Source organism: Pseudophryne corroboree, chromosome 5 (assembly GCF_028390025.1).
Source record: "Pseudophryne corroboree isolate aPseCor3 chromosome 5, aPseCor3.hap2, whole genome shotgun sequence".
NCBI lineage: Eukaryota > Metazoa > Chordata > Amphibia > Anura > Myobatrachidae > Pseudophryne > Pseudophryne corroboree.
The window spans coordinates 377083218-377110012 of NC_086448.1; the positions used below are offsets into that span (position 1 = coordinate 377083218).

The 26795-nt window shown below is 47.1% G+C and overlaps 1 protein-coding gene across 5 annotated transcripts in view; it reads right to left on the reverse strand.

Annotated features, from left to right (window-relative positions):
• TERT (telomerase reverse transcriptase) overlaps positions 1 to 26795 on the reverse strand; it is a 331772-nt gene that overhangs the window by 186338 nt on the left and 118639 nt on the right. For all 5 annotated transcript variants that reach the window (XR_010177723.1, XM_063922685.1, XM_063922684.1 and 2 more), the window contains one exon: positions 1496 to 1591. Coding sequence is in view for 4 of the 5 variants with exons in the window: in XM_063922685.1 (XP_063778755.1) it covers positions 1496 to 1591 (96 nt within the window). In the remaining variant the exon portion in view is untranslated. The remainder of the gene's footprint in view (positions 1 to 1495; positions 1592 to 26795) is intronic.

The window sequence follows — 26795 nt, forward strand, 5'->3', positions numbered from 1 at the left end:
AGCCTGGGAGCCTTCCCTCCAGCCTTTCTGTGAGGGAAAATGGCGCTGTGTGCTGAGGAGATAGGCCCCGCCCCTTTTTCGGCGGCCTCGTCTCCCGCTCTTAACGGATTCTGGCAGGGGTTAAATATCTCCATATAGCCTCCGGAGGCTATATGTGAGGTATTTTTAGCCAAAATAGGTATTCATTTGCCTCCCAGGGCGCCCCCCTCCCAGCGCCCTGCACCCTCAGTGACTGCCGTGTGAAGTGTGCTGAGAGGAAAATGGCGCACAGCTGCAGTGCTGTGCGCTACCTTTAGAAGACTGAGGAGTCTTCTGCCGCCGATTCTGGACCTCTTCTTACTTCAGCATCTGCAAGGGGGCCGGCGGCAAGGCTCCGGTGACCATCCAGGCTGTACCTGTGATCGTCCCTCTGGAGCTGATGTCCAGTAGCCAAGAAGCCAATCCATCCTGCACGCAGGTGAGTTCACTTCTTCTCCCCTAAGTCCCTCGTTGCAGTGATCCTGTTGCCAGCAGGACTCACTGTAAAATAAAAAACCTAAGCTAAACTTTTCTAAGCAGCTCTTTAGGAGAGCCACCTAGATTGCACCCTTCTCGGCCGGGCACAAAAATCTAACTGGCTTGGAGGAGGGTCATAGGGGGAGGAGCCAGTGCACACCACCTGATCGGAAAGCTTTACTTTTGTGCCCTGTCTCCTGCGGAGCCGCTATTCCCCATGGTCCTTTCAGGAACCCCAGCATCCACTAGGACGATAGAGAAATGTTAAATACATTTAGTCACCTTACCTAAAAATGTATTACTTTGTTTTAATAAAGAACAAAGGACTCATGCAGCAATTTCCTGCTTATGTAGGAGGGAAACCATATGCTGCAGACTGCACGTCCTTCTACATGACTTCCATGCGTTGTATGGAGGACGCACCCCATGCACAGTAGGCCAAGTGAAGTGGAAGTCAGCAACAGTACTGTAGGCCATAGGTCTGCAACCTATGGCCCTCCGGCTGCTGTGGAACTATACATCCCAGCATGCCCTGCGTGCCTTAATAGCCAAACTGACAGGGCATGCTGGGATGTGTAGTTCCACAGCAGCTGGAGGGCCGCAGGTTGAAGACCCATGCTGTAGGCATACAATTAAATAAAGGTCAATCCTTTTCTCGACTTTATAACAAGCTTTGTGGGGCATTAAGCAGAGACCAAGAGCTAGAGACAACTTTGAACAATGAGAGAAAAGAACTGAAGGGATTTACAGTAGAAAAAGCTGGGGGCTCTAGGGGCCTTTCAGCTCATGTTGCCTATCACTGTTTTAATCCAGGTTCTCTAAAAAAAATAAACAAAAGAAAACAGGGACTAAATTCCAGTCAGAAATTGTATTATGATCATTATCATATATTTTATTACAATATTTTATATTTTATGAACAGTCATACAGTACACCAACAGAATATTCACACTATTTATTATTGGTTAGGAAAGATTCATCAGAAAATTGTATGAGATACCTGTTCCACAAAGATGGTATTCTGCATCATGTTGTGATCTTGGTGATTTGTTAAAAAACTTTTCATATTAGGCATAAAATCAACCAAACTGGAAACCTAAAAAGAAATGACAAAGAAAAATGTAATATTATATAATAACCAAATTCTATAAATATAATGGAAATGCAATGTGTTGCTCTTTGCAAGCTGATTCTGGATTTTGGACAAAGCAAAAAAAACAAGTTACTTTGCATCCGGACAAAACATGCTGCAGTGCAAGGGATGCAAATACATTTAATGTTTTTGCATGCAGGGTACATACTGGCTGCTTTTGCATTTAGCCCACAAATGCTGGACAGCTTTAGTGAAGGTGTAGAGACCCGATTTTTTTTTTTGCTTTGCACACAACAGAATCTTCCCCAGAGTGAGTAGCCAATGTGAGCTACTACCCATATAACTGTCTTATGCTACACTTAGGGGCATATTAAAGTAGCCGCTGCCAGATTCAATTAGCTGCAGTAATCCTGTAGGCTAATTACTAGAGGCAGGAGTTTCCTCCAAGCCTCAACAGTGGAATACATACATTGGCGTGCGCAGGACATTTTATTAGGGGGTGCACGATTAGAAGGGCGTGTTTAGCACCGCCTATTGGGCATGTCTAACACCACCTAATGGGCGTGTCTAGCACCACCTATCAGGCATGTCTACCACTACATATTGGCACTCAATGCAAAGTAAATAATATAGAGAATTGATGCACAGATATATATATATATATATATATATATATATAAAAAATCTGTTTAATATATGTTACATTTGTATATTTTATTACCATAGATTATATCCTAATCTCTCGAAATATATATTGATATTGAATTTGTCCTCCTCCAAGAGGAACGCTGTATGCTGTGGCGTTGGCACATGATGAGGAGAGAGAGAGCGTGGGTGGGAGCATGAGCGGGCATGCACGCAGCATGACATCATCACGAAAACATCCCACAGGTTAGAGGAACTGGGAGTAGGATTACGTCAGTGATGCTGCACCCATACAAATGAATGACAGCCAGACTGAGCGGAGGGGATGGCGGGCGCAATGGGCGGGAGGACAGAAATGAGCACACTCGGCGATCGGCGATACTGCAGCAGCAGCAGGTGTGTGTGAGGAGGTGACAGACATTAGGGGGTGCCTGTGCGCACCAGGCACCCCCCCTGCGCACGCCTATGAATACATATCGATTTACAGAAGGGTGGGATGGCGACTGTTCATATCCCGACAGCTGCATCCCGCTAGAATGCCAACAGCGGGGCAAGCGCAAAGAATCCCATTGCGGGTTTGCTGCGCTCGCCACAGGATCTATTCCCACTCTGTGTGTCGTGGACACCCACGAGTGGGAATAGTCCTGTTTTGCCGGGATTCCCGCTGGCGGCATTGCCGGCTGTTAGGATTCTGGCGTTGGTATCCTGTCCGCCGGGATCCCGACAGCCGGCAAATTAAACGGATCCCTCAACAGCTGCAAGGAAAAATCCATGTTAAATCCAGACTCTGAATATTAACATACAGGGAAACCAATTGATGCTGCATTTTACGCTGAATCAATCAGTTAGCAAGTGTTTACCACGTAGAGAAAAGCTGAATAAATTATATAGCTTTTTCCCATGAGGCGTGATTAATTAGCCATGAAGTAAACCCCACAGCTAATTGAATATGCCCTTTAAGCACAGTTATGTAATAAAAAAAAATAAGATTTTAAACCTACCGGTCAATCTTTTTCTCCTAGTCCGTAGAGGATGCTGGGGACTCCGTAAGGACCATGGGGTATAGACGGGCTCCGCAGGAGACATGGGCACTCTAAAGACTTTAGATGGGTGTGCACTGGCTCCTCCCTCTATGCCCCTCCTCCAGACCTCAGTTAGAGAATTGTGCCCAGAGGAGACGGACAGTACGAGGAAAGAATTTTTGTTAATCTAAGGGCAAGATACATACCAGCCCACACCATCCACACCGTACAACTCGGAACATACGAACCAGTTAACAGTATGAAACAAAACAGCATCAGCCCGAGACTGATCAAAACTGTAACATAACCCTTATGTACGCAATAACTATATACAAGTCTTGCAGAATTTTGTCCGCACTGGGACGAGCGCCCAGCATCCTCTACTGGGCGCCTACCGGTAAAAAGATTTACCGGTAGGTTTAAAATCTTATTTTCTCTTACGTCCTAGAGGATGCTGGGAACTCCGTAAGGACCATTGGGATTATACCAAAGCTCCAGACCGGGCGGGAGAGTGCGGATGACTCTGCAGCACCGATTGAGCAAACATAAGGTCCTCCTCAGCCAAGGTATCAAACTTGTAGAATTTATCAAAAGTGTTTGAACCCGACCAAGTCGCCACTCGGCAAAGCTGTAATGCCGAGACGCCTCGGGCAGCCGCCCAAGAAGAGCCCACCTTCCTAGTGGAATGGGCCTTTACCGAATTTGGTAACGGCAATCCAGCCGTAGAATGAGCCTGCTGAATCGTGTTACAGATCCAGCGGGCAATAGTCTGCTTAGAAGCAGGAGCGCCAACCAGTGCCTCTGTTTTCCTAACCCGAGCCGTCCTGGCTACATAAACTTTTAAGGCCCTGACTACATCAAGAGACTTGGAATCCTCCAAGTCACCCTTAGCCACAGGCACCACAATAGGTTGGTTCATATGAAACCACCTTAGGCAGAAATTGAGGACAAGTCCTCAACTCTGCTCTATCCACATGGAAAATCAGATAGGGGCTTTTGTGAGACAAAGCCGCCAATTCGGACACCCGCCATGCAGATGCCAAGGCCAACAACATGACCACCTTCCAAGTGAGAAATTTTAAATCCACCGTTTGAAGCGGCTCAAACCAGTGAGATTTTAGGAACTGTAACACCACGTTAAGGTCCCATGGTGCCACTGGGGGCACAAAAGGAGGCTGGATGTGCAGCACTCCCTTTACAAAAGTCTGGACTTCTGGGAGAGAAGCCAATTCCTTCTGAAAGAAAATTGATAGGGCCGAAATCTGTACCTTACCTTAATGGAGCCTAACTTTAGGCCCATATCCACTCCTGTCTGTAGAAAGTGGAGAAAACGGCCCAGATGGAAATCTTCAGTAGGAGCATTCTTGGCTTCACACAAAGATACATACTTCCTCCAGACGCGGTGATAATGTTTCGCCGTCACCTCCTTCCTAGCCTTAATCAGAGTAGGGATGACTTCCTCCGGAATACCTTTCCCCGCTAGGATTTTGTGTTCAACCGCCATGCCGTCAAACGTAACCGCGGTAAGTCTTGGAACACGCAGGGCCCCTGCTGCGATAGGTCTTCCCTGAGAGGAAGAGGCCACGGATCTTCTGTGAGCACTTCCTGAAGATGTGAATACCAGGCCCTTCGACGCCAATCCAGAAAAATGGGGGTTATTCCGAGTTGTTCGCTCGCTAGCTGCTTTTAGCTGCATTGCACACGCTAAGCCGCCGCCCTCTGGGAGTGTATCTTAGCTTAGCAGAATTGCGAACGAAAGATTAGCAGAATTGCGAATAGAAAATTCTTAGCAGTTTCCGAGTAGCTCGAGACTTACTCACAAATAGCGATCAGTTCAGTCAGTTTCGTTCCTGGTTTTACGTCACATACACGACCAGCGTTCGGCCAGCCACTCCCCCGTTTCTCCAGACACTCCCGCATTTTTCCCTGGCACGCCTGCGTTTTTCTGCACACTCCCAGAAAACGGCCAGTTTCCGCATAGAAACACCCACTTCCTGTCAATCACTTCAACAATGAAAAATCTTCGTTCGGGCGTGAGTAAATCTACTAAGTTTTGTGTTAAAATATTAACCGCAGTGCTCCGTTGCCGATTTTCGCAACGGAGCGATTAAGGCAAAAATGCGCATGGTTCGCAGTGCGCGAACCATGCGCATGCGCATTTTTGCCTTAATCGCTCCGTTGCGAAAATCGTCAACGAGCGAACAACTCGGAATGACCCCCAATGAGTATTGTCTGCACTCTTTTTTGTCTTATGATCAGTATTTTTGAGATGAGCGGAAGAGGAGGGAACACATAGACCGACTGAAACACCCATGGTGTCACCAGGGCATCCACCGCTACTGCCTGAGGGTCCCTTGACCTGGCACAATACCTCCAAAGCTTCTTGTTGAGGCGTGACGCCATCATGTCTATTTGTGGAAGTCCCCACTGACTTGCTATCTCTGCAAAAACTTCTTGATGAAGTCCCCACTCTCCTGGATGGAGATAGTGTCTGCTGAGGAAGTCTGCTTCCCAGTTGTCCACTCCCGGAATGAAGACTGCTGACAAAGCGCTTGCGTGATTTTCCGCCCAGCGAAGAATCCTGGTGGCTTCCGCCATTGCCACTCTGCTCCTTGTCCCGCCTTGGCGGTTTACATGAGCCACAGCTGTGACGTTGTCTGATTGAATCAGAACCGGTAGGTCGTGAAGAAGAGTCTCCGCTTGTCGTAGGCCGTTAGATATGGCCCTCAATTCCAGTACGTTGATGTGTAGACAAGCCTCCTGGCTTGACCATAGTCCCTTAAAATTTCTTCCTTGTGTGACTGCTCCCAATCCTCGAAGGCTCGCGTCCGTGGTCACCAGAACCCAGTTTTGAATGTCGAACCTGCGACCTTCGAGAAGGTGAGCACTCTGCAGCCACCACAGGAGAGACACCCTGGCCCTGGGGGACAGGCTTATTTTCTGATGTATCTGTAGATGGGGACATGAAGGTATGCATCCTTTATGTCTAGTGACACCATAAAATCCCTCCCCTCCGGGCTGGAGATAACTGCCCGGAGCGATTCCATCTTGAATTTGAACTTTTTCAAGTACAGGTTTAGGGATTTTAAATTTAGAATGGGTCTGACCGAGCCATCCAGTTTCGGGACCACAAACAGGGTTGAATAGTACCCCTTCCCCTGTTGAACTAGGGGCACCTTGACAATCATTTGTTGTTGACAAAGTTTCTGAATTGCAGCTAAAACTATCTCCCTTTCTGGGGGAGAAGCTGGTAAAGCCGATTTGAAAAATCGGCGAGGAGGCACGTCTTCGAATTCCAGCTTGTAGCCTTGGGATACAATCTCCATCGCCCAAGGATCCACGTCTGACTGAACCCAGACCTGGCTGAAGAGTCGAAGACGTGCCCCCACCGGCGCAAGCTCCCTCAGTGGAGCCCCAGCGTCATGCGGTGGATTTAGTAGAAGCCGGGGAGGACTTCTGCTTCTGGGAACTAGTCGTAGCAGGCATTCTTTTCCCTTTACCCTTACCTCTGGCAAGGGAGGAAGAGCCCCGACCTCTCCTGGACTAATGCGACCGAAAGGACTGCATCTGATATTGCGGTGTTATCTTTTGCTGTGGGGGACCATAAGGTGAAAAGGTAGATTTACCCGCAGTAGCTGTGGAAACCAGGTCCGCGAGACATTCCCCAAATAAAACCTCACCCTTGTAAGGCAAAACTTCCATATGTCTTTTTGAGTCAGCATCACCCGTCCATTGACGGGTCTACAGGGCTCGCCTAGCAGAAATCGCCATGGCGTTGGCTCTTGAACCTAACAGCCCAACGTCTCTGGAAGCGTCTCTCATATATAAGACTGCGTCTTTAATATGACCTAAGGTCAATAAAATGCTATCCCTATCTAGGGTATCAATGTCAGATGACAAGGTATCTGCCCAAGCTGCTACAGCGCTACAAACCCAAGCCGACGCTATTGCCGGTCTGAGCAAGGCACCCGTATGTGCATAAATTGATTTTAAGGTAGTTTCCTGTCTGCGATCAGAAGGATCCTTGAGGGCTGCCGTATCTGGAGACGGTAGCGCCACCATTTTGGACAAGCGCGTTAAAGCCTTGTCCACCTTGGGCGAGGATTCCCACCGTAACCTGTCCTGTGCAGGGAACGGATACGCCATAAGAAATCTCTTGGGAATCTGCAGTTTCTTGTCTGGAGTTTCCCAGGCCTTTTCAAATAACACGTTCAGCTCATGAGATGGGGGAAAGGTTACCTCAGGTTTCTTTTCCTTAAACATGCATACCCTCGTGTCAGGGACAGAGGGGTCATCTGTGATATGTAAAAATAAGAATTTACTTACCGATAATTCTATTTCTCGGAGTCCGTAGTGGATGCTGGGGTTCCTGAAAGGACCATGGGGAATAGCGGCTCCGCAGGAGACAGGGCACAAAAGTAAAGCTTTTACAGGTCAGGTGGTGTGTACTGGCTCCTCCCCCTATGACCCTCCTCCAGACTCCAGTTAGGTACTGTGCCCGGACGAGCGTACACAATAAGGGAGGATTTTGAATCCCGGGTAAGACTCATACCAGCCACACCAATCACACCGTACAACTTGTGATCTAAACCCAGTTAACAGTATGATAACAGAGGAGCCTCTGAAAGATGGCTTCCTAAACAATAACCCGAATTAGTTAACAATAACTATGTACAAGTATTGCAGATAATCCGCACTTGGGATGGGCGCCCAGCATCCACTACGGACTCCGAGAAATAGAATTATCGGTAAGTAAATTCTTATTTTCTCTATCGTCCTAAGTGGATGCTGGGGTTCCTGAAAGGACCATGGGGATTATACCAAAGCTCCCAAACGGGCGGGAGAGTGCGGATGACTCTGCAGCACCGAATGAGAGAACTCCAGGTCCTCCTTTGCCAGGGTATCAAATTTGTAAAAATTTACAAACGTGTTCTCCCCTGACCACGTAGCTGCTCGGCAGAGTAGTAATGCCGAGACCCCTCGGGCAGCCGCCCAAGATGAGCCCACCTTCCTTGCGGAATGGGCCTTAACAGATTTAGGGTGTGGCAGGCCTGCCACAGAATGTACAAGTTGAATTTTGTTACAAATCCAACGAGCAATCGACTGCTTAGAAGCAGGTGCACCCAACTTGTTGGGTGCATACAGTATAAACAGCGAGTCAGATTTTCTGACTCCAGCCGTCCTTTAAATGTATATTTTTAAGGCTCTGACAACGTCCAACAACTTGGAGTCCTTCAAGTCGTCTGTAGCCGCAGGCACTACAATAGGCTGGTTCAGGTGAAACGCTGATACCACCTTAGGGAGAAAATGCGGACGCGTCCGCAGCTCTGCCCTATGTCGAATGGAAAATTAAATAAGGGCTTTTATAAAACAAAGCCGCCAGTTCAGATACTCTCCCGGCCGAAGCCAGGGCCAGTAACATAGTCACTTTCCATGTGAGATATTTCAAATCCACCTTCTTTAGTGGTTCAAACCAATTTGATTTGAGGAAATCTAAAACTACATTTAGATCCCACGGTGCCACCTTAGGCACCACAGGAGGCTGTATATGCAGTACTCCTTTGATAAAAATCTGGACCTCAGGGACTGAGGCCAATTCTTTTTGGAAGAATATTGATAGGGCCGAAATTTGAACCTTAATAGATCCCAATTTGAGACCCATAGACAATCCTGATTGCAGGAAATGTAGGAAAACGACCCAGTTGAAATTCCTCCATCGGAGCACTCCGCTGCTCGCACCACGCAACATATTTTCGCCAAATACGGCGATAATGCTTCGCGGTGACTTCCTTCCTTGCCTTTATCAAGGTAGGAATGACTTCTTCTGGAATGCCTTTTCCTTTTAGGATCTGGCATTCAAAACGCCATGCCGTCAAACGCAGCCGCGGTAAGTCTTGAAAAAGACAAGTACCCTGCTGAAGCAGGTCCCTTCTCAGAAGTAGAGGCCACGGATCGTCCGTGACCATCTCTTGAAGTTCCGGGTACCAAGTCCTTCTTGGCCAATCCGGAGCCACTAGTCTTACTCCACTTTGCCGTATAATCCTCAATACCTTTGGTATGAGAGGCAGAGGAGGAAACACATATACCGACTGGTACACCCAAGGTGTTACCAGCGCGTCCACAGCTATTGCCTGCGGATCTCTTGACCTGGCGCAATACCTGTCCAGTGTTTTGTTGAGGCGAGACGCCATCATGTCCACCATTGGTTTTACCCAACGGTTTAATAGCATGTGGAAAACTTCTGGATGAAGTCTCCACTCTCCCGGGTGAAGGTCGTGTCTGCTGAGGAAGTCTGCTTCCCAGTTGTCCACGCCCGGGATGAATACTGCTGACAGTGCTATCACGTGATTCTCCGCCCAGCGAAGGATCCTGGCAGCTTCTGCCATTGCCCTCCTGCTTCTTGTGCCGCCCTGTCTGTTTACATGGGCGACTGCCGTGATGTTGTCCGACTGGATCAACACCGGTCTTCCTTGAAGCAGAGGTTCCGCCTGGCTTAGAGCATTGTAGATTGCTCTTAGTTCCAGAATGCTTATGTGAAGAGACTTTTTCAGGCTCGACCACACTCCCTGGAAATTTCTTCCCTGTGTGACTGCTCCCCAGCCTCTCTGGCTGGCACCCGTGGTCACCAGGATCCAATCCTGCATGCCGAATCTGCGGCCCTCCAATAGATGAGCCTCCTGCAACCACCACAGAAGGGATACCCTTGTCCTCGGCGACAGGGTTATCCGCAGGTGCATCTGAAGATGCGACCCTGACCATTTGTCCAACAGATCCCTTTGCATGGAATCTGCCGAAAGGGATTGCTTCGTAAGAAGCTACCATTTTTTCCCAGGACTCTTGTGCATTGATGTACAGACACCTTTCCTGGTTTTAGGAGGTTCCTGACCAGGTCAGATAACTCCTTGGCTTTTTCTTCGGGAAGAAAAACCTTTTCTGAACTGTGTCCAGAATCATCCCCAGGAACAGCAGACGAGTTGTCGGCATTAATTGGGATTTTGGAATATTCAGAATCCATCCGTGCTGCTTTAGCACCTCTTGAGATAGTGCTAAACCCATCTCTAGCTGTTCTCTGGACCTTGCCCTTATTAGGAGATCGTCCAAGTATGGGATAATTAATACGCCTTTTCTTCGAAGAAGAAATATTATCTCGGCCATTACCTTTGTAAAGACCCGAGGTGCCGTGGACAAACCAAACGGCAGCGTCTGAAACTGATAGTGACAGTTTTGTACAACGAACCTGAGGTACCCCTGGTGTGAGGGGTAATTGGAACGTGGAGATACGCATCCTTGATGTCCAAGGATACCATAAAGTCCCCTTCTTCCAGGTTCGCTATCACTGCTCTGAGTGACTCCATCTTGAACTTGAACTTCTTTATGTACAGGTTCAAGGACTTCAGATTTAGAATAGGCCTTACCGAGCCATCCGGCTTCGGTACCACCAAAAGAGTGGAATAATACCCCTTCCCTTGTTGTAGAAGAGGTACCTTGACTATCACCTGCTGAGAATACAGCTTGTGAATGGCTTCCAAAACCGTCTCCCTTTCTGAGGGGGACGTTGGTAAAGCAGACTTCAGGAAACGGCGAGGTGGCTCTGTCTCTAATTTCAACCTGTACCCCTGAGATATTATCTGCAGGATCCAGGGATTTACCTGCGAGTGAGCCCACTGCGCGCTGTAATTCTTGAGACGACCGCCTACCGCCCCCGAGTCCGCTTGCGAAGCCCCAGCGTCATGCTGAGGCTTTTGTAGAAGCCGGGGAGGGCTTCTGTTCCTGGGAAGGAGCTGCCTGTTGCTGTCTCTTCCCTCGTCCTCTGCCTCGTGGCAGATATGAATAGCCCTTTGCTCTCTTATTTTTAAAGGAACGAAAAGGCTGCGATTGAAAGGTCGGTGCCTTTTTCTGTTGGGGAGTGACTTGAGGTAGAAAGGTGGATTTCCCGGCCGTAGCCGTGGCCACCAAATCCGATAGACCGACCCCAAATAACTCCTCTACGCATCGCCTGTCCACTGTCGTGTCCATAAAGCTCTTCTGGCCGAAATGGACATAGCACTTACCCGTGATGCCAGTGTGCAGATATCTCTCTGTGCATCACGCATATAAAGAAATGCATCCTTTATTTGTTCTAACGACAGTAAAATATTGTCCCTGTCCAGGGTATCAATATTTTCGATCAGGGACTCTGACCAAACTACCCCAGCACTACACATCCAGGCAGTCGCAATAGCTGGTCGTAGTATAACACTTGCATGTGTGTATATACCTTTTTGGATATTTTCCATCCTCCTATCTGATGGATCTTTAAGTGCGGCCGTCTCAGGAGAGGGTAACGCCACTTGTTTTGATAAGCGTGTTAGCGCTTTGTCCACCCTAGGAGGTGTTTCCCAGCGCTCCCTAACCTCTGGCGGGAAAGGGTATAAAGCCAATAACTTCTTTGAAATTAGCAGTTTTTTATCGGGGCACCCCACGCTTCATCACACACGTCATTTAATTCTTCTGATTCGGTAAAAACTACTGGTAGTTTTTTCACACCCCACATAATACCCTGTTTAGTGGTACCTGTAGTATCAGCTAAATGTAACATCTCCTTTATTGCCAAAATCATATAACGTGTGGCCCTTTTGGAAAATACGGTTGATTCGTCACCTTCACTACCGGAATCAGTGCCTGTGTCTGGGTCTGTGTCGACCGACTGAGGCAAGGGGCGTTTTACAGCCCCTGACGGTGTTTGAGGCGCCTGGACAGGCACTAAGTGAGTGTCCGGCCGCCTCATGTCGGCAAACGACTGCTTAAGCGAGTTGACGCTATCCCGTAATTCCACAAATAAAGGCATCCATTCTGGTGTCGACCCCCTAGAAGGTGACATCCTCATATTTGGCAATTGCTCCGCCTCCACACCAATAACGTCCTCATACATGTCGACACACACGTACCGACACACAGCAGACACACAGGGAATGCTCTATACGAAGACAGGACCCACTAGCCCTTTGGGGAGACAGAGGGAGAGTCTGCCAGCACACACCAAAAAGCGCTATATATGACAGGGATAGCCTTATGATTAAGTGCTCCCTTATAGCTGCTTTTATATTAATATATTGCCATTTATTTTGCCCCCCCTCTCTGTTATACCCTGTTTCTGTAGTGCAGTGCAGGGGAGAGACCTGGGAGCCTTCCTGACCAGCGGAGCTGTGACAGAAAATGGCGCCGTGTGCTGAGGAGATAGGCCCCGCCCCTTTTCCGGCGGGCTCGTCTCCCGCTATTTAGTACATTTAGGCAGGGGTAAATATCTCCATATAGCCTCTGGGGCTATATGTGAGGTATTTTTAGCCTTTTTAAAGGTTTACATTTGCCTCCCAGGGCGCCCCCCCCCAGCGCCCTGCACCCTCAGTGACTGCCGTGTGAAGTGTGCTGAGAGGAAAATGGCGCACAGCTGCAGTGCTGTGCGCTACCTTAAGAAGACTGCAGGAGTCTTCAGCCGCCGATTCTGGACCTCTTCTTGCTTCAGCATCTGTGAGGGGGCCGGCGGCGTGGCTCCGGTGACCATCCAGGCTGTACCTGTGATCGTCCCTCTGGAGCTTCATGTCCAGTAGCCAAGAAGCCAATCCATCCTGCACGCAGGTGAGTTCACTTCTTCTCCCCTCTGTCCCTCGTTGCAGTGATCCTGTTGCCAGCAGGAATCACTGTAAAATAAAAAACCTAAGCTAAACTCTCTAAGCAGCTCTTTATGAGAGCCACCTAGAATTGCACCCTTCTCGGCCGGGCACAAAAATCTAACTGGAGTCTGGAGGAGGGTCATAGGGGGAGGAGCCAGTACACACCACCTGACCTGTAAAAGCTTTACTTTTGTGCCCTGTCTCCTGCGGAGCCGCTATTCCCCATGGTCCTTTCAGGAACCCCAGCATCCACTTAGGACGATAGAGAAACATCTTTTATTGCAATAATCATATAATGAATACTTTTGGCCACCCTTGGGTGTAACCTCGCATCATCGTAGTTGACACTGGAGTCAGAATCCGTGTCGGTATCAGTGTCTGCTACTTGGGACAGGGGACGTTTCTGAGACCCTGGAGGGCCCTGTGATACAGCCAAAGCCATGGCTTGACTCCCTGTCTTTTCTCTGAACTCTGCTTTGTCCATTCTCTTATGTAATAAAGACACATTTGCATTTAAAACATTCCACATATCCAGCCAATCAGGTGTCGGCGTCGCCGACACCACAGTCATCTGCTTCACCTATTCCTTAGATGAGCCTTCCGCTTCAGACATGCCGACACACACGTACCGACACCCCCACACACTCAGGGAGATATATATATATATATATATATATATATATATATATGTATGGAGACAGTCCCCCAATAAGGCCCTTTGGAGAGACAGAGAGAGAGTATGCCAGCACACACCCAGCGCCACCGGATACTGGAATAAAATCCCAGTCAGTACAGCACTTTTATAAATATACTCACTGCGCCAAATAAATGTGCCCCCCCCCTCTTTTTTCCCCTCTGTATGTGTTCAGCAGGGGAGAGTCCGGGGAGCCAGCTTCTCTGCAGCGTGCTGTGGAGAAAATGGCGCTGGTTAGTGCGGAGGGATCAAGCACCGCCCCCTCACCGGCGGGTTTCGATCCCGCTCAAATCTTTATACTGGCGGGGTTTTTTGCCATATACTGCCTCCGCAGTATATATCTCTGCCAGTGTCCCTAAAAGGTTAATAATTGCTGCCCAGGGCGCCCCCCCTGCGCCCTGCACCCATACAGTGCCGCCAGTGTGTGTGTGTGTGTTGGGAGCAATGGCGCGCAGCGTTACCTCATAGAAGATCCGAAGTCTTCTGCCGCCTTTGAAGTCTTCTTTCTTCTCATACTCACCCGGCTTCTATCTTCCGGCTCTGTGAGGAGGACGGCGGCGCGGCTCCGGGACCAACGGTGAGGGTGAGACCTGCGTTCCGACCCTCTGGAGCTAATGGTGTCCAGTAGCCTAAGAAGCAGAGCCTATCATTTAAGTAGGTCTGCTTCTCTCCCCTCAGTCCCACGAGGAAATGAGCCTGTTGCCAGCAGTGCTCCCTGAAAATAAAAAACCTAACAAAAGTCTTTTACAGAGAAACTCAGTAGAGCTCCCCTGCAGTGCACCCAGTCTCCTCTGGGCACAGGATCTAACAGAGGTCTGGAGGAGGGGCATAGAGGGAGGAGCCAGCGCACACCCATCTAAAGTCTTTAGAGTGCCCATGTCTCCTGCGGAGCCCGTCTATACACCATGGTCCTTACGGAGTCCCCAGCATCCTCTAGGACGTAAGAGAAATATATTTTGCTCAAATAACATACATAGTAATTTTATTAGGATACTGGTCTACACGGGTTGCAGTTATTTGACCGGCGGTCAGGAGACCACCCATCACAACACCTCCGCCTACATCCCGCCCCCTCACTATCCCAACGGTCGGCATGCCGACCAACAGGGACAATTCCCACTCATGGGTGTCCACGACACCCGTAGAGTGGGAATAGAACCAATGCACTGAGCCCGCAAGGGGCTTGCTGCATTCCCCCTCCGTTCGACCCCCCCCCCCCCCCCACACACACACACCCCTGCCGGCGTCGGGATGCTGACCACCTGGATCCCGGCCGTCAGGAACGTGCTAGGTAGTGTGCAGCTGCTGAAGGCGGGAAGGGGGGGGGAGGGTGACAGCGGCCGCCCTCCGTGCCCACCCCGCTGCAATCCCCCTGGCGTCTCTACACCGCTCACATCCCAGCCTCAGTTGTCGGCTGCCTCCCGCTCGCCATGTTAACACTCAGCAGCTGACGCGCAGCTCTCAGTCAGCCAAGAGGCCGCAGGGAGTTGTAGTTCCCGATACCCGACGGCTGCTCTCTGCGGAGCGTGAGAGGGAGTGGCGGCCCCGGACTACATCTCCCACGGAGCATGGCGGAGGGATGTGGCAGGCCTGCCGTCCCCTGCACGGTGACAGACTGCGGAGGGAGCGCGTCACCGTGACGTCAAGGCAGTGCTGTGGGGAGACTACAACTCCAGGCATGCCTTGCGCGGCCAGGAAGGAACATGGTAGTTGCTGTTTCTGGTGCTGGTACAGAGTGAGAGTCTGTACTGTGCAGTGTGCGGGGACAATGAAGCTAGTGAGAGGCTAATACTGTATACTGCTATGAGAGATAAGTTCCCAGTGCGCACACTGTGTATGTGATTTTATATATGGAAAGGGGCTGTATAGTGATATATACTGTATATGTATGAGAAATAATCTCCCAACACACACTGTGTATGTGGTATTTACCAAACATCGGGGGTCATTCCGAGTTGATTGCTAGCTGCCGTTGTTCGCAGCGTAGCGATCAGGCTAAAAATCGGCTTTTCTGCGCATGCGTACGGGCCGCAGTGTGGCTGCGCAAAGTACTTTCACAAAAAATTATGCAATTTTACACAAGGTCGAGCAACGATTTTCAGTCGCACGGGTGATCGGGGAGTGATTGACAGGAAAGGGGCGTTTCTGGGTGGTAACTGACCATTTTCCGGGAGTGTGCTAAAAACCGCAGGCGTGTCAGGTAAAAACGCAGGCGTGCCTGGGGAAACGGGGGAGTGGCTGGCCGAACGCAGGGCGTGTTTGCGACGTCAAAGCAGGAACTAAAGTGACTGAAGTGATCGCAAGGAAGGAGTAGGTTTGGAGCTACTCAGAAACGGCATGAAATTTTTTTCGAGCCGTTCTGCTAACCTTTCGATCGCACTTCTGCTAAGCTAAGATACACTCCCAGGGGGTGGCGGCTTAGCGTTTGCACTGCTGCTAAAAGCAGCTAGTGAGCGATCAACTTGGAATGAGGGCCATTGTCTTTATACCTACATTATGTACACATAACATATTATTAACACACTAGGTCATTCATCAAGCTCTGCGTCCGCTCTTCATGCCGTCGCAAGGGCCTACGCCTCCTTGACCATCGCACGCCCTTTGGCAGTAAAATATTTAACCACTAACAACATTATGCTTGAAGGTAATACTCCATATAATACAAATATTGCCCGCTCAAAGGACGTGCAAGGATTAAGGGGGTGTAGCCCCTTGCGACGGTGTGAAGAGCACCCGTAGGGCGCGATGAATCACCTAGTATGTGTGTGTGTGTGTGTATATAATATACACAGCTCAAAAAAATAAAGGGAACACTAAAATAACACATCCTAGATCTGGATGAATGAAATATTCTTATTAAATACTTTGTTCTTTACATAGTTGAATGTGCTGACAACAAAATCACACAAAAATTATCAATGGAAATCAAATTTATTAACCCATGGAGGTCTGGATTTGGAGTCACCCTCAAAATTAAAGTGGAAAAACACACTACAGGCTGATCCAACTTTGATGTAATGTCCTTAAAACAAGTCAAAATGAGGCTCAGTAGTGTGTGTGGCCTCCACGTGCCTGTATGACCTCCCTACAACCCACACAAGTGGCTCAGGTAGTGCAGCTCATCCAGGATGGCACATCAATGCGAGCTGTGGCAAGAAGGTTTGCTGTGTCTGTCAGCGTAGTGTCCAGAGCATGGAGGCGCAACCAGGAGACAGGCCAGTACATCAGGAGACGTGGAGGAGGCCAACTTCCAGCAGCAGGACCGCTACCTCCGCCTTTGTGCAAGGAGGAACAGGAGGAGCACTGCCAGAGCCCTGCAAAAGGACCTCCAGCAAGCCACAAATGTGCATGTGTCTACTCAAACTATCAGAAACAGACTCCATGAGGGTGGTATGAGGGCCCGACGCCCACAGGTGGGGGTTGTGCTTACAGCCCAACACCGTGCAGGACGTTTGGCATTTGCCAGAGAACACCAGTATTGGCAAATTCGCCACTGGCGCCCTGTGCTCTTCACAGATGAAAGCAGGTTCTCACTGAGCACATGTGACAGATGTGACAGAGTCTGGAGACGCCAAGGAGAACGTTCTGCTGCCTGCAACATCCTCCAGCATGACCGGTTTGGCAGTGGGTCAGTAATGGTGTGGGGTGGCATTTCTTTGGGGGGCCGCACAGCCCTCCATGTGCTCGCCAGAGGTAGCCTGACTGCCATTAGGTACCGAGATGAGATCCTCAGACCCCTTGTGAGACCATATGCTGGTGCGGTTGGCCCTGGGTTACTCCTAATGCAAGACAATGCTAGACCTCATGTGGCTGGAGTGTGTCAGCAGTTCCTGCAAGATGAAGGCACTGATGCTATGGACTGGCCAGCCCGTTGCCAAGACCTGAATCCAATTGAGCACATCTGGGACATCATGTCTCGCTCCATCCACCAACGCTACGTTGCACCACAGACTGTCCAGGAGTTGGCGGATGCTTTAGTCCAGGTCTGGGAGGAGATTCCTCAGGAGACCATCCGCCACCTCATCAGGAGCATGCCCAGGTGTTGTAGGGAAGTCATACAGGCACGTGGAGGCCACACACACTACTGAGCCTCATTTTGACTTGTTTTAAGGACATTACATCAAAGTTGGATCAGCCTGTAGTGTGTTTTTCCACTTTCATTTTGAGTGTGACTCCAAATCCAGACCTCCATGGGTTAATAAATTTGATTTCCATTGATAATTTTTGTGTGATTTTGTTGTCAGCACATTCAACTATGTAAAGAACAAAGTATTTAATAAGAATATTTAATTCATTCAGATCTAGGATGTGTTATTTTAGTGTTCCCTTTATTTTTTTGAGCAGTGTATATATATATATATATATATATATATATATATATATTCCAACAAATGTGACCGGCACTCTCCCCTTATGTGATACAACGTGGCTGGGTGTCTTACTCACACCGTGCGGTGTAATGTATAGGAAGACGGACAGTCTGCACTCCAGGCTGAAAATAAATGCAGACTTACACGGTAGGATAGACTATCCTGCCGTGTTAGTCCGCATTTATTTTCAGCCTGGAGTGCAGACTAAAATACAAATTTGCACCTGGCACTGTCACACCCAAAGTGAAAAGCAGCTACACTCTGAGGGATGACCCTAACCCCTCCACAACAGAATTAAGCAAGCAAAAAACGAGAAAGCGCTGTTCACTTTGGTAAAAATATGTTCTTTACTAATATATATAAAAAAACACAATGCTATAAATACAAGCATATACCGGCCAGTATAAAACTTATAGAACAATTAATACATGATTCCTAGATCACACAATAAAATATTTCTATATCACCCTTAATTAATGAATCTATTATTGCTTACACTGGATATATTTTCTTATATATTGAAGAAAATTCAGATAGATTTCACAATAGATTAATCAATAATTTAGTAGGTTAGGCATGCATGCATTCCATAAAAAGACTGAAGAATGGGTTAGTATGTTTCCAGTTCCAGCTGTACAATGGGTTAATTTGTACCCAGCAAGTCCCTTATGCATATATTTGTTAGTTTAGAGGCAACGTGCAAGAATGTTACTATTTTTCATACGGAACCAAAACCTCCAACCACTTTTTCCTTTTTGTGGGAGATATAAATCACGGTTAGTCAGAAGTGTTAGATTAAGTCCAGAAAGAAATATAATAAGCAAATGCTCTCTATTTCGCCACAACCTCTAACCATCCACTTCTCACACGATTAGTTTGATTGATTTAGGTGAGGCACATATAATCAGGTGAATCATTATGCTGTGATCCGTTTCCACAAGGACTAGAGTGCATTTAGCAGAAGCACTCACTTGCAACTTTATCCTTGATGGCTGTTATAATTGCCAGCCTGATTAAAAAGTATATATATTCTCCTTCCCCTGTGCACTGGGGTTGGGAGAAAGCAGTTCACCAGCCGGTAATGAGGGTTAATGAGCCACACAAATGACTGTAGCAGGTAATGGAGAGTACTCTCCTGACTCACAACTCCTCTGGTATGCCCACAAACGCGTTTCTCCGCCTCCGGGTCCGTTTCAGCGGCTTCGTCAGTGTATAAAGTAGCCGTCCGTCACCTCAGATCCTTAAATATCGTATTTGCCGGTTCGCGCATGCGCACTGCGCTCGCGATTCAAGCCTCGTTTTCAATTTCACCCACTGAGCATGTGCAGTCAGCGGGCTTGTAAACCAAGCCTCCTTTTGAGCTTACTCCGTCTGGAAATCGCTATGCCACATACATTATCTCCCTCTGATATATAGTCATTATTCCACACTAGTACATATCTATATATATATATACACACATAATTCTCAGCTCTATCCTTATATTTATATTAATATACAGGTGACAAGACAAAAACTTTTTTCTCTAATCAGTGTTGTAATTGATATAATAAATCTACATAAAATGCCATCTAGTGGCCAATATTTATATGACACCACTAAACATGTATCATCTATAATTCATTTGTTCGTTTATTTTTATTTTTTTGATAGGCTCCAATTATTTAATGGCCTTAATATTCCAATGGTCAAACTATCACATGATCACATTCCTACCTCATAGAATTTTCTGAACACAACCATTCATTATTGTGTGCTTATTCAAGACCCCATTTAATCTATATAAACTAATAGCCCATAATGATCATTCCTCATTTATCCATAATTCTATCAATTCATCATTCAGTGTGGCTCATTCATATTTTTTTATTTATTTGTTAATCGACAAACAGCTATAATATGTGTATTAATTTTTATTTGTTTATATATTTATTTATTTATTAATTAATTAAACACTTTGTTAATTTCTACCCCCAACAACTACCTAAGTTTAATTCACTAAATTCCATTAAGCTCCACCATGTCATTGAGCCCTCCCGGCACCAATGTATCCATTTTATAGATCCAATACGCCTCTCTCCTACATAGGAGATTAAACCGATCACCGCCCCGTGTAGTATTCTTAACCTGATCAATGGCTACCATGCTACTGTTGTCAAACTCAGAATTCTGACACATTGTTATATGGCTGGACAGTGGATGTTTTGCACCTTTAGATACGTTTCGCCGATGTTCCATGTACCTAATGTGCATGGTGCGAGTGGTTCTCCCAATGTATTGTTTACCACATTGGCAGGTGATCAAATATATGATATATACAGAGTTACAATTTAGAAATTCCTTTATCTGAAATTCTTCCCCCGTATTGGAAGATATAAATCCCACACTCTTTCTCGGTGCATTTTTACAAGACAGGCAATTCAGCTTACCACATTTCTGAAAACCCAATGGCCTTTCTGGAAGCCACGTTTTTTTGATGTTAGATGTTTTTGATCTTTCAAAATGGCTTGGCACCAAAATTGAGCGCAAATTATCTGCCTTCCTAAATCTTGTAAAAAAACTCTAAATATGAATGAGCCACACTGAATGATGAATTGATAGAATTATGGATAAATGAGGAATGATCATTATGGGCTATTAGTTTATATAGATTAAATGGGGTCTTGAATAAGCACACAATAATGAATGGTTGTGTTCAGAAAATTCTATGAGGTAGGAATGTGATCATGTGATAGTTTGACCATTGGAATATTAAGGCCATTAAATAATAGGAGCCTATCAAAAAAATAAAAATAAACGAACAAATGAATTATAGATGATACATGTTTAGTGGTGTCATATAAATATTGGCCACTAGATGGCATTTTATGTAGATTTATTATATCAATTACAACACTGATTAGAGAAAAAAGTTTTTGTCTTGTCACCTGTATATTAATATAAATATAAGGATAGAGCTGAGAATTATGTGTATATATATATAGATATGTACTAGTGTGGAATAATGACTATATATCAGAGGGAGATAATGTATGTGGCATAGCGATTTCCAGACGGAGTAAGCTCAAAAGGAGGCTTGGTTTACAAGCCCGCTGACTGCACATGCTCAGTGGGTGAAATTGAAAACGAGGCTTGAATCGCGAGCGCAGTGCGCATGCGCGAACCGGCAAATACGATATTTAAGGATCTGAGGTGACGGACGGCTACTTTATACACTGACGAAGCCGCTGAAACGGACCCGGAGGCGGAGAAACGCGTTTGTGGGCATACCAGAGGAGTTGTGAGTCAGGAGAGTACTCTCCATTACCTGCTACAGTCATTTGTGTGGCTCATTAACCCTCATTACCGGCTGGTGAACTGCTTTCTCCCAACCCCAGTGCACAGGGGAAGGAGAATATATATACTTTTTAATCAGGCTGGCAATTATAACAGCCATCAAGGATAAAGTTGCAAGTGAGTGCTTCTGCTAAATGCACTCTAGTCCTTGTGGAAACGGATCACAGCATAATGATTCACCTGATTATATGTGCCTCACCTAAATCAATCAAACTAATCGTGTGAGAAGTGGATGGTTAGAGGTTGTGGCGAAATAGAGAGCATTTGCTTATTATATTTCTTTCTGGACTTAATCTAACACTTCTGACTAACCGTGATTTATATCTCCCACAAAAAGGAAAAAGTGGTTGGAGGTTTTGGTTCCGTATGAAAAATAGTAACATTCTTGCACGTTGCCTCTAAACTAACAAATATATGCATAAGGGACTTGCTGGGTACAAATTAACCCATTGTACAGCTGGAACTGGAAACATACTAACCCATTCTTCAGTCTTTTTATGGAATGCATGCATGCCTAACCTACTAAATTATTGATTAATCTATTGTGAAATCTATCTGAATTTTCTTCAATATATAAGAAAATATATCCAGTGTAAGCAATAATAGATTCATTAATTAAGGGTGATATAGAAATATTTTATTGTGTGATCTAGGAATCATGTATTAATTGTTCTATAAGTTTTATACTGGCCGGTATATGCTTGTATTTATAGCATTGTGTTTTTTTATATATATTAGTAAAGAACATATTTTTACCAAAGTGAACAGCGCTTTCTCGTTTTTTGCTTGCTGGAGTGCAGACTGTCTGTCATATATATATATATATATATATATATATATATATATATATATATATACACACATATACTTCTCCAAAAAAAAGGCACTCAAGAGACTTCATAAATGGGTAAAGCAGCTTGTATTGGTAGACAATGGTCAAACATTTTCGGGGTCACAGCCCCTTCCTCAGGACGACACCAACATACACAATAACCTTTGCAACACACTTATATACCCCCCAGAGGATCATACTCACCTGTATCAGCTGAGACCAGTGCACTCCCTGTTCGAGCAGCGGCGCCCAGCGCTACTTCCGGAGGACGGAGCTGATCACCATGGGAACAGCAATGCGTTCCACCCGGTTCAGCTTCCGCGTTCCACCAGGGGCAGCTGTTACTGGCTTTATATCACTAAAGCACCGTAATTCCGGATCAGATTTCACAATGGGCCAAAGAGCCCTAGTGGCTCTTTTAACAATAGGGCTAGCAGTTGAAAAATCAGATGCCCACGGTAAAATCTTATCATTACTTCTAACAGACGGCTGTAAGAGACTTTGTCTAGGTAGACTTAATACCTCCTCCTTCTGTTTCCTCAGGGTGTTCAAATCATAGCCTCTCAATACAAACTTCTCAATGAGGCTATCTAAATGAGGCGATAGTTCCACTGGATCACTCATGATGCGGGCATACCGCATCATTTGTGATCTCGGGAGACCTTCCTTAAGAGCTTTGGGATGATGGCTAGAAGCCATGAGAAAGGTATTTCTGTCTGTTGGTTTATGATGGACCGTAGTTTCAAATACTCCATTCAAAAATGAGATATTAACATCTAAGAATACTGCTTCAAATGAGTCACACTTGTAGGTGAACTTAGTCGGGGAGTCCAACGCATTGACCTCCTCCATAAAGTTCACGAATCTATCCTTGCCTCCAGTCCAAAGCAAAAAAATGTCATCTATATATCTGGTATACCAGAATATATAGTCACTGGCCTTAGCATTATGCAAAAACATACGTTCTTCCTGTTGAAACATAAATATATTTGCATACGAGGGGGCCACGGAAGATCCCATGGCACCCCCCCCCCCCCGTAGCTGTAAGTAGAATTGACCATCAAACAGGAAAAAATTCCTGTTCAATGTCAATTCCAACAAATGCAAAAACAACTCATGATCAAAGGAGGAGCACAGGAGGAATTGCAACAAAAATTCCTTCATAGCCGTCAACCCACCTTCGTGGGGAATAGACGTGTATAGACTTGCTACGTCTAGACAACACAGGAGGGTATTAGGAGGGACAACTTTTAAATCCATCAATTGGTTCAAAAAAGAAGTTGTATCTTTCAGAAACGACCTCTTCTTGCATAACAAGGGTTGAACAATACAATCAAGTAACTGTGATACAGGTTGAAATAAAGAATTACGAGCAGAGATGATAGGTCGACCCGGGGGGCACAGAGGGTTCTTATGTAATTTCGGCAATGTATATAATATCGGTGTCACCGGATGTGGGACCATAAGCGCATCATATACTCTACTGGGGATTAACCCCTTCTCCACAGCTAACTTCAGAATAACCTGCAGTTCTCTCTGGTATTTAACTGTAGGGTCACCATCTAGGTTTTTTATAAACCTCTGTGTCCCCCAATTGCGACAAAATCTCTGCACGATATACATCTATATCTTGAATTACAATTGCCCCGCCTTTATCGGCCGGGCGAATTATAATATCCTCGTAAGAAGATAGATTTCTTAATGCATTAGTTTCTGCTCTAGATAAATTGTATTTAATCTTGCCGGGTGCAGCAGTGAATCTATAAACAGAATCGTCCAATAGCCTATTAAATGTTCTCAGAGATGCATTACACGATATTGGGTCAAACCTAGATCTTGAGGCAGACTTAATAAATGGATCAAAGACGTTAGGCATAGCATTCACTTGTTGTTTATCCTGGAAATATTCCTTTAACCGCAATTTTCTAGCAAAATTATGAGAGTCACGTGTCCAATTAAAGGCATCAAAACAATTTGTAGGCACAAAGCTTAACCCTTTATTGAGAACCACTACTTCAAGAGCAGGGGCGGATCCAAAATAAAATGAAAGGGGGGGCACCATTATAGGGGAACGGTAATAGTTATATTTACATGCACCTAAGGCACGCATGCTCCCAGATAAGGAGTGTGGTTCTCCTTTTGAAAAAAAAAAAGTGTCAGTGATCACGCTGAGCCCCAAAAAAAGTGGGTCCCACGGACCCCTCACTTTTAAAAATTATGGTCCTATCTGTCCTTTTCTGGGTCCCATCGGAATGAAGGTTCATATTAATCTTATTAATTATTCAAATATAAAAACAGACTTGATTTCGACACTACAAAAGTATTGCGAGGGGGAGGAGGGGCTGACAATGCTGCTGGGCTGTGTAGCATACAGGACACTCTGCCCCAGAGCTGTAACTAGACATTTCAGTGCCCTTTGGCAGAAAGTAAATTGGTGCTCCCCCTGCCGTACTTCAAACCAAGGACAGTGGTGTGGCTTCACGGGGAAAGAGCATGGCCACATAACAGTACCAATTCACATTACACCACACAGGTAGAGCATGTTATATACACATTGCACCAGATAGAGCACGTTACACACATTGCACCAGTTAGAACACCCTATACACATTGCGCCAGGTAGAACACGTTATACACAATGCACCAGGTAGAGCACGTTATACACACTGCGCCAGGTAGAGCACGTTATACACACTGCGCCAGGTAGAGCACATTACACACACTGCGCCAGGTAGAGCACGTTACACACACTGCACCAGGTAGAGCACGTTACACACACTGCGCCAGGTAGTGCACGTTACACACATTGCACCAGGTAGAACACGTTATACACACTGCGCCAGGTAGAGCACGTTATACACACTGCGACAGGTAGAGCACGTTATACACACTGCGCCAGTTACAACACGTTATACACACTGCACCAGGTAGAGCACGCTATACAGATTGCGCCAGGTAGAACACGTTATACAGACAGAGCCAGGTAGAACACGTTATACAGATTGCGCCAGTTACAACACGTTATACACACTGCACCAGGTAGAGCACGCTATACAGATTGCACCAGGTAGAGCACGTTATAAACACTGCGCCAGGTGAGCACGTTACACACACTGCGCCAGGTAGAGCACGTTACACACACTGCATCAGGTAGAGCACGTTATACACACTGCGCCAGGTAGAGCACGTTATACACACTACGCCAGGTAGAGCACGTTACACACACTGCGCCAGGTAGAACACGTTATACAGATTGCGCCAGGTAGAGCACGTTCTATAGATTGCGCCAGGTAGAACACGTTATATAGATTGCGCCAGGTAGAACACGTTATACACACTGCACCAGGTAGAGCACGTTACACACATTGCACCAGTTAGTGTTCTATACACATTGCGCCAGGTAGAGCATGTTATACACCTTTTATATGGTACTAGGGAGTAGCGACAGAGGTAGCAAGGAGTAGGGACAGAGAGAGGCACCAGGGAATAGGGACAGAGGTAGCAGGGACAGAGAGAGCAAGGAGTAGGGACAGAGGCACCAGGGGGTAGGGACGGAGGCACCAGGGAATAGGTACAAAGAGAGGCACCAAGGGGTAGGGACAGAGAGAGGCACCAGGGGGTAGGGACAAAGGTAGCAAGGAGTAGGGACAGAGGCACCAGGGGGTAGGGACGGAGGCAGCAGGGGGTAGGGACGGAGTCGGCAGGGACGGAGGCAGCAGGGGGTAGGGACAGAGGCACCAGGGGGTAGGGACAGAGGCACCAGGGGGTAGGGACAGAGGCACCAGTAGGTAGGGACGGAGGCACCAGGGGGTAAGGACAGAGGCACCAGGGGGTAAGGACAGAGGCACCAGGGGGTAGGGACAGAGGCACTAAGGGGGTAGGGACAGAGAGGCAGGAGAGAGTGCAGCCAGAAACCCCACCAAATAACTCCCTCCAGGGACCAGGCCCCCACCGCTTACCATGGAAACTGTGAGCAGCAGCGCTGTCAGGCCGGGAGGTATAGTCCGATCCGCATGAGGCCACAACGCCGCCAGCATGGAGTCACAGGATGCGGCCAGGGGGGAGTGGAAAACGCGGAGGGGGCGGCCGCATGCTTGAGGAGGGAGAAGAGTGGAATCAGCGGGGAGAGCGGCGGCATCCAGCCGGGGGACCAGGGACCGAACTGCCCCCACCTCAGGTACAGCAGCGGAGTTCATCGTGGGGGGAGAGCATGCGGAGCAGAGGAGGAGGGGAGGGCGGGAGATCACACTGTTCATGGTCTCCGCCTCTTCCAAGTTCCTCCCTCCGTTCCGTCCCTCCCACCGGACTGATTGACAGCGCAGGACAGGACAGCGCTGCGGCTCACAGCGCGTCCTGAGGGAGTCGGGACCCGGTGTTTTTTTATGTTTTGTGCCCAACGTCAATTCCTGGGTAACGACAGGGGGGGCACGAGCCCGAGTGCCCCCTCCCTGGATCCGCCAATGTTCAAGAGGCTCCAACTCCCTTTTAGATAAATTAAATACTAGGTCTTGTTTTTGTTCACCACTTTTCGGCTTCCTCTGGTTTTGGCCCCCCCTGTGGGTGGGAGCTCTGCGGAAGCTGCAGTAACGGCCTTCCTGGTTCGGTCTAAAGGGGCCCTAGGATTTTTTAACAGATCATCAGATTCAGACACCATAAAG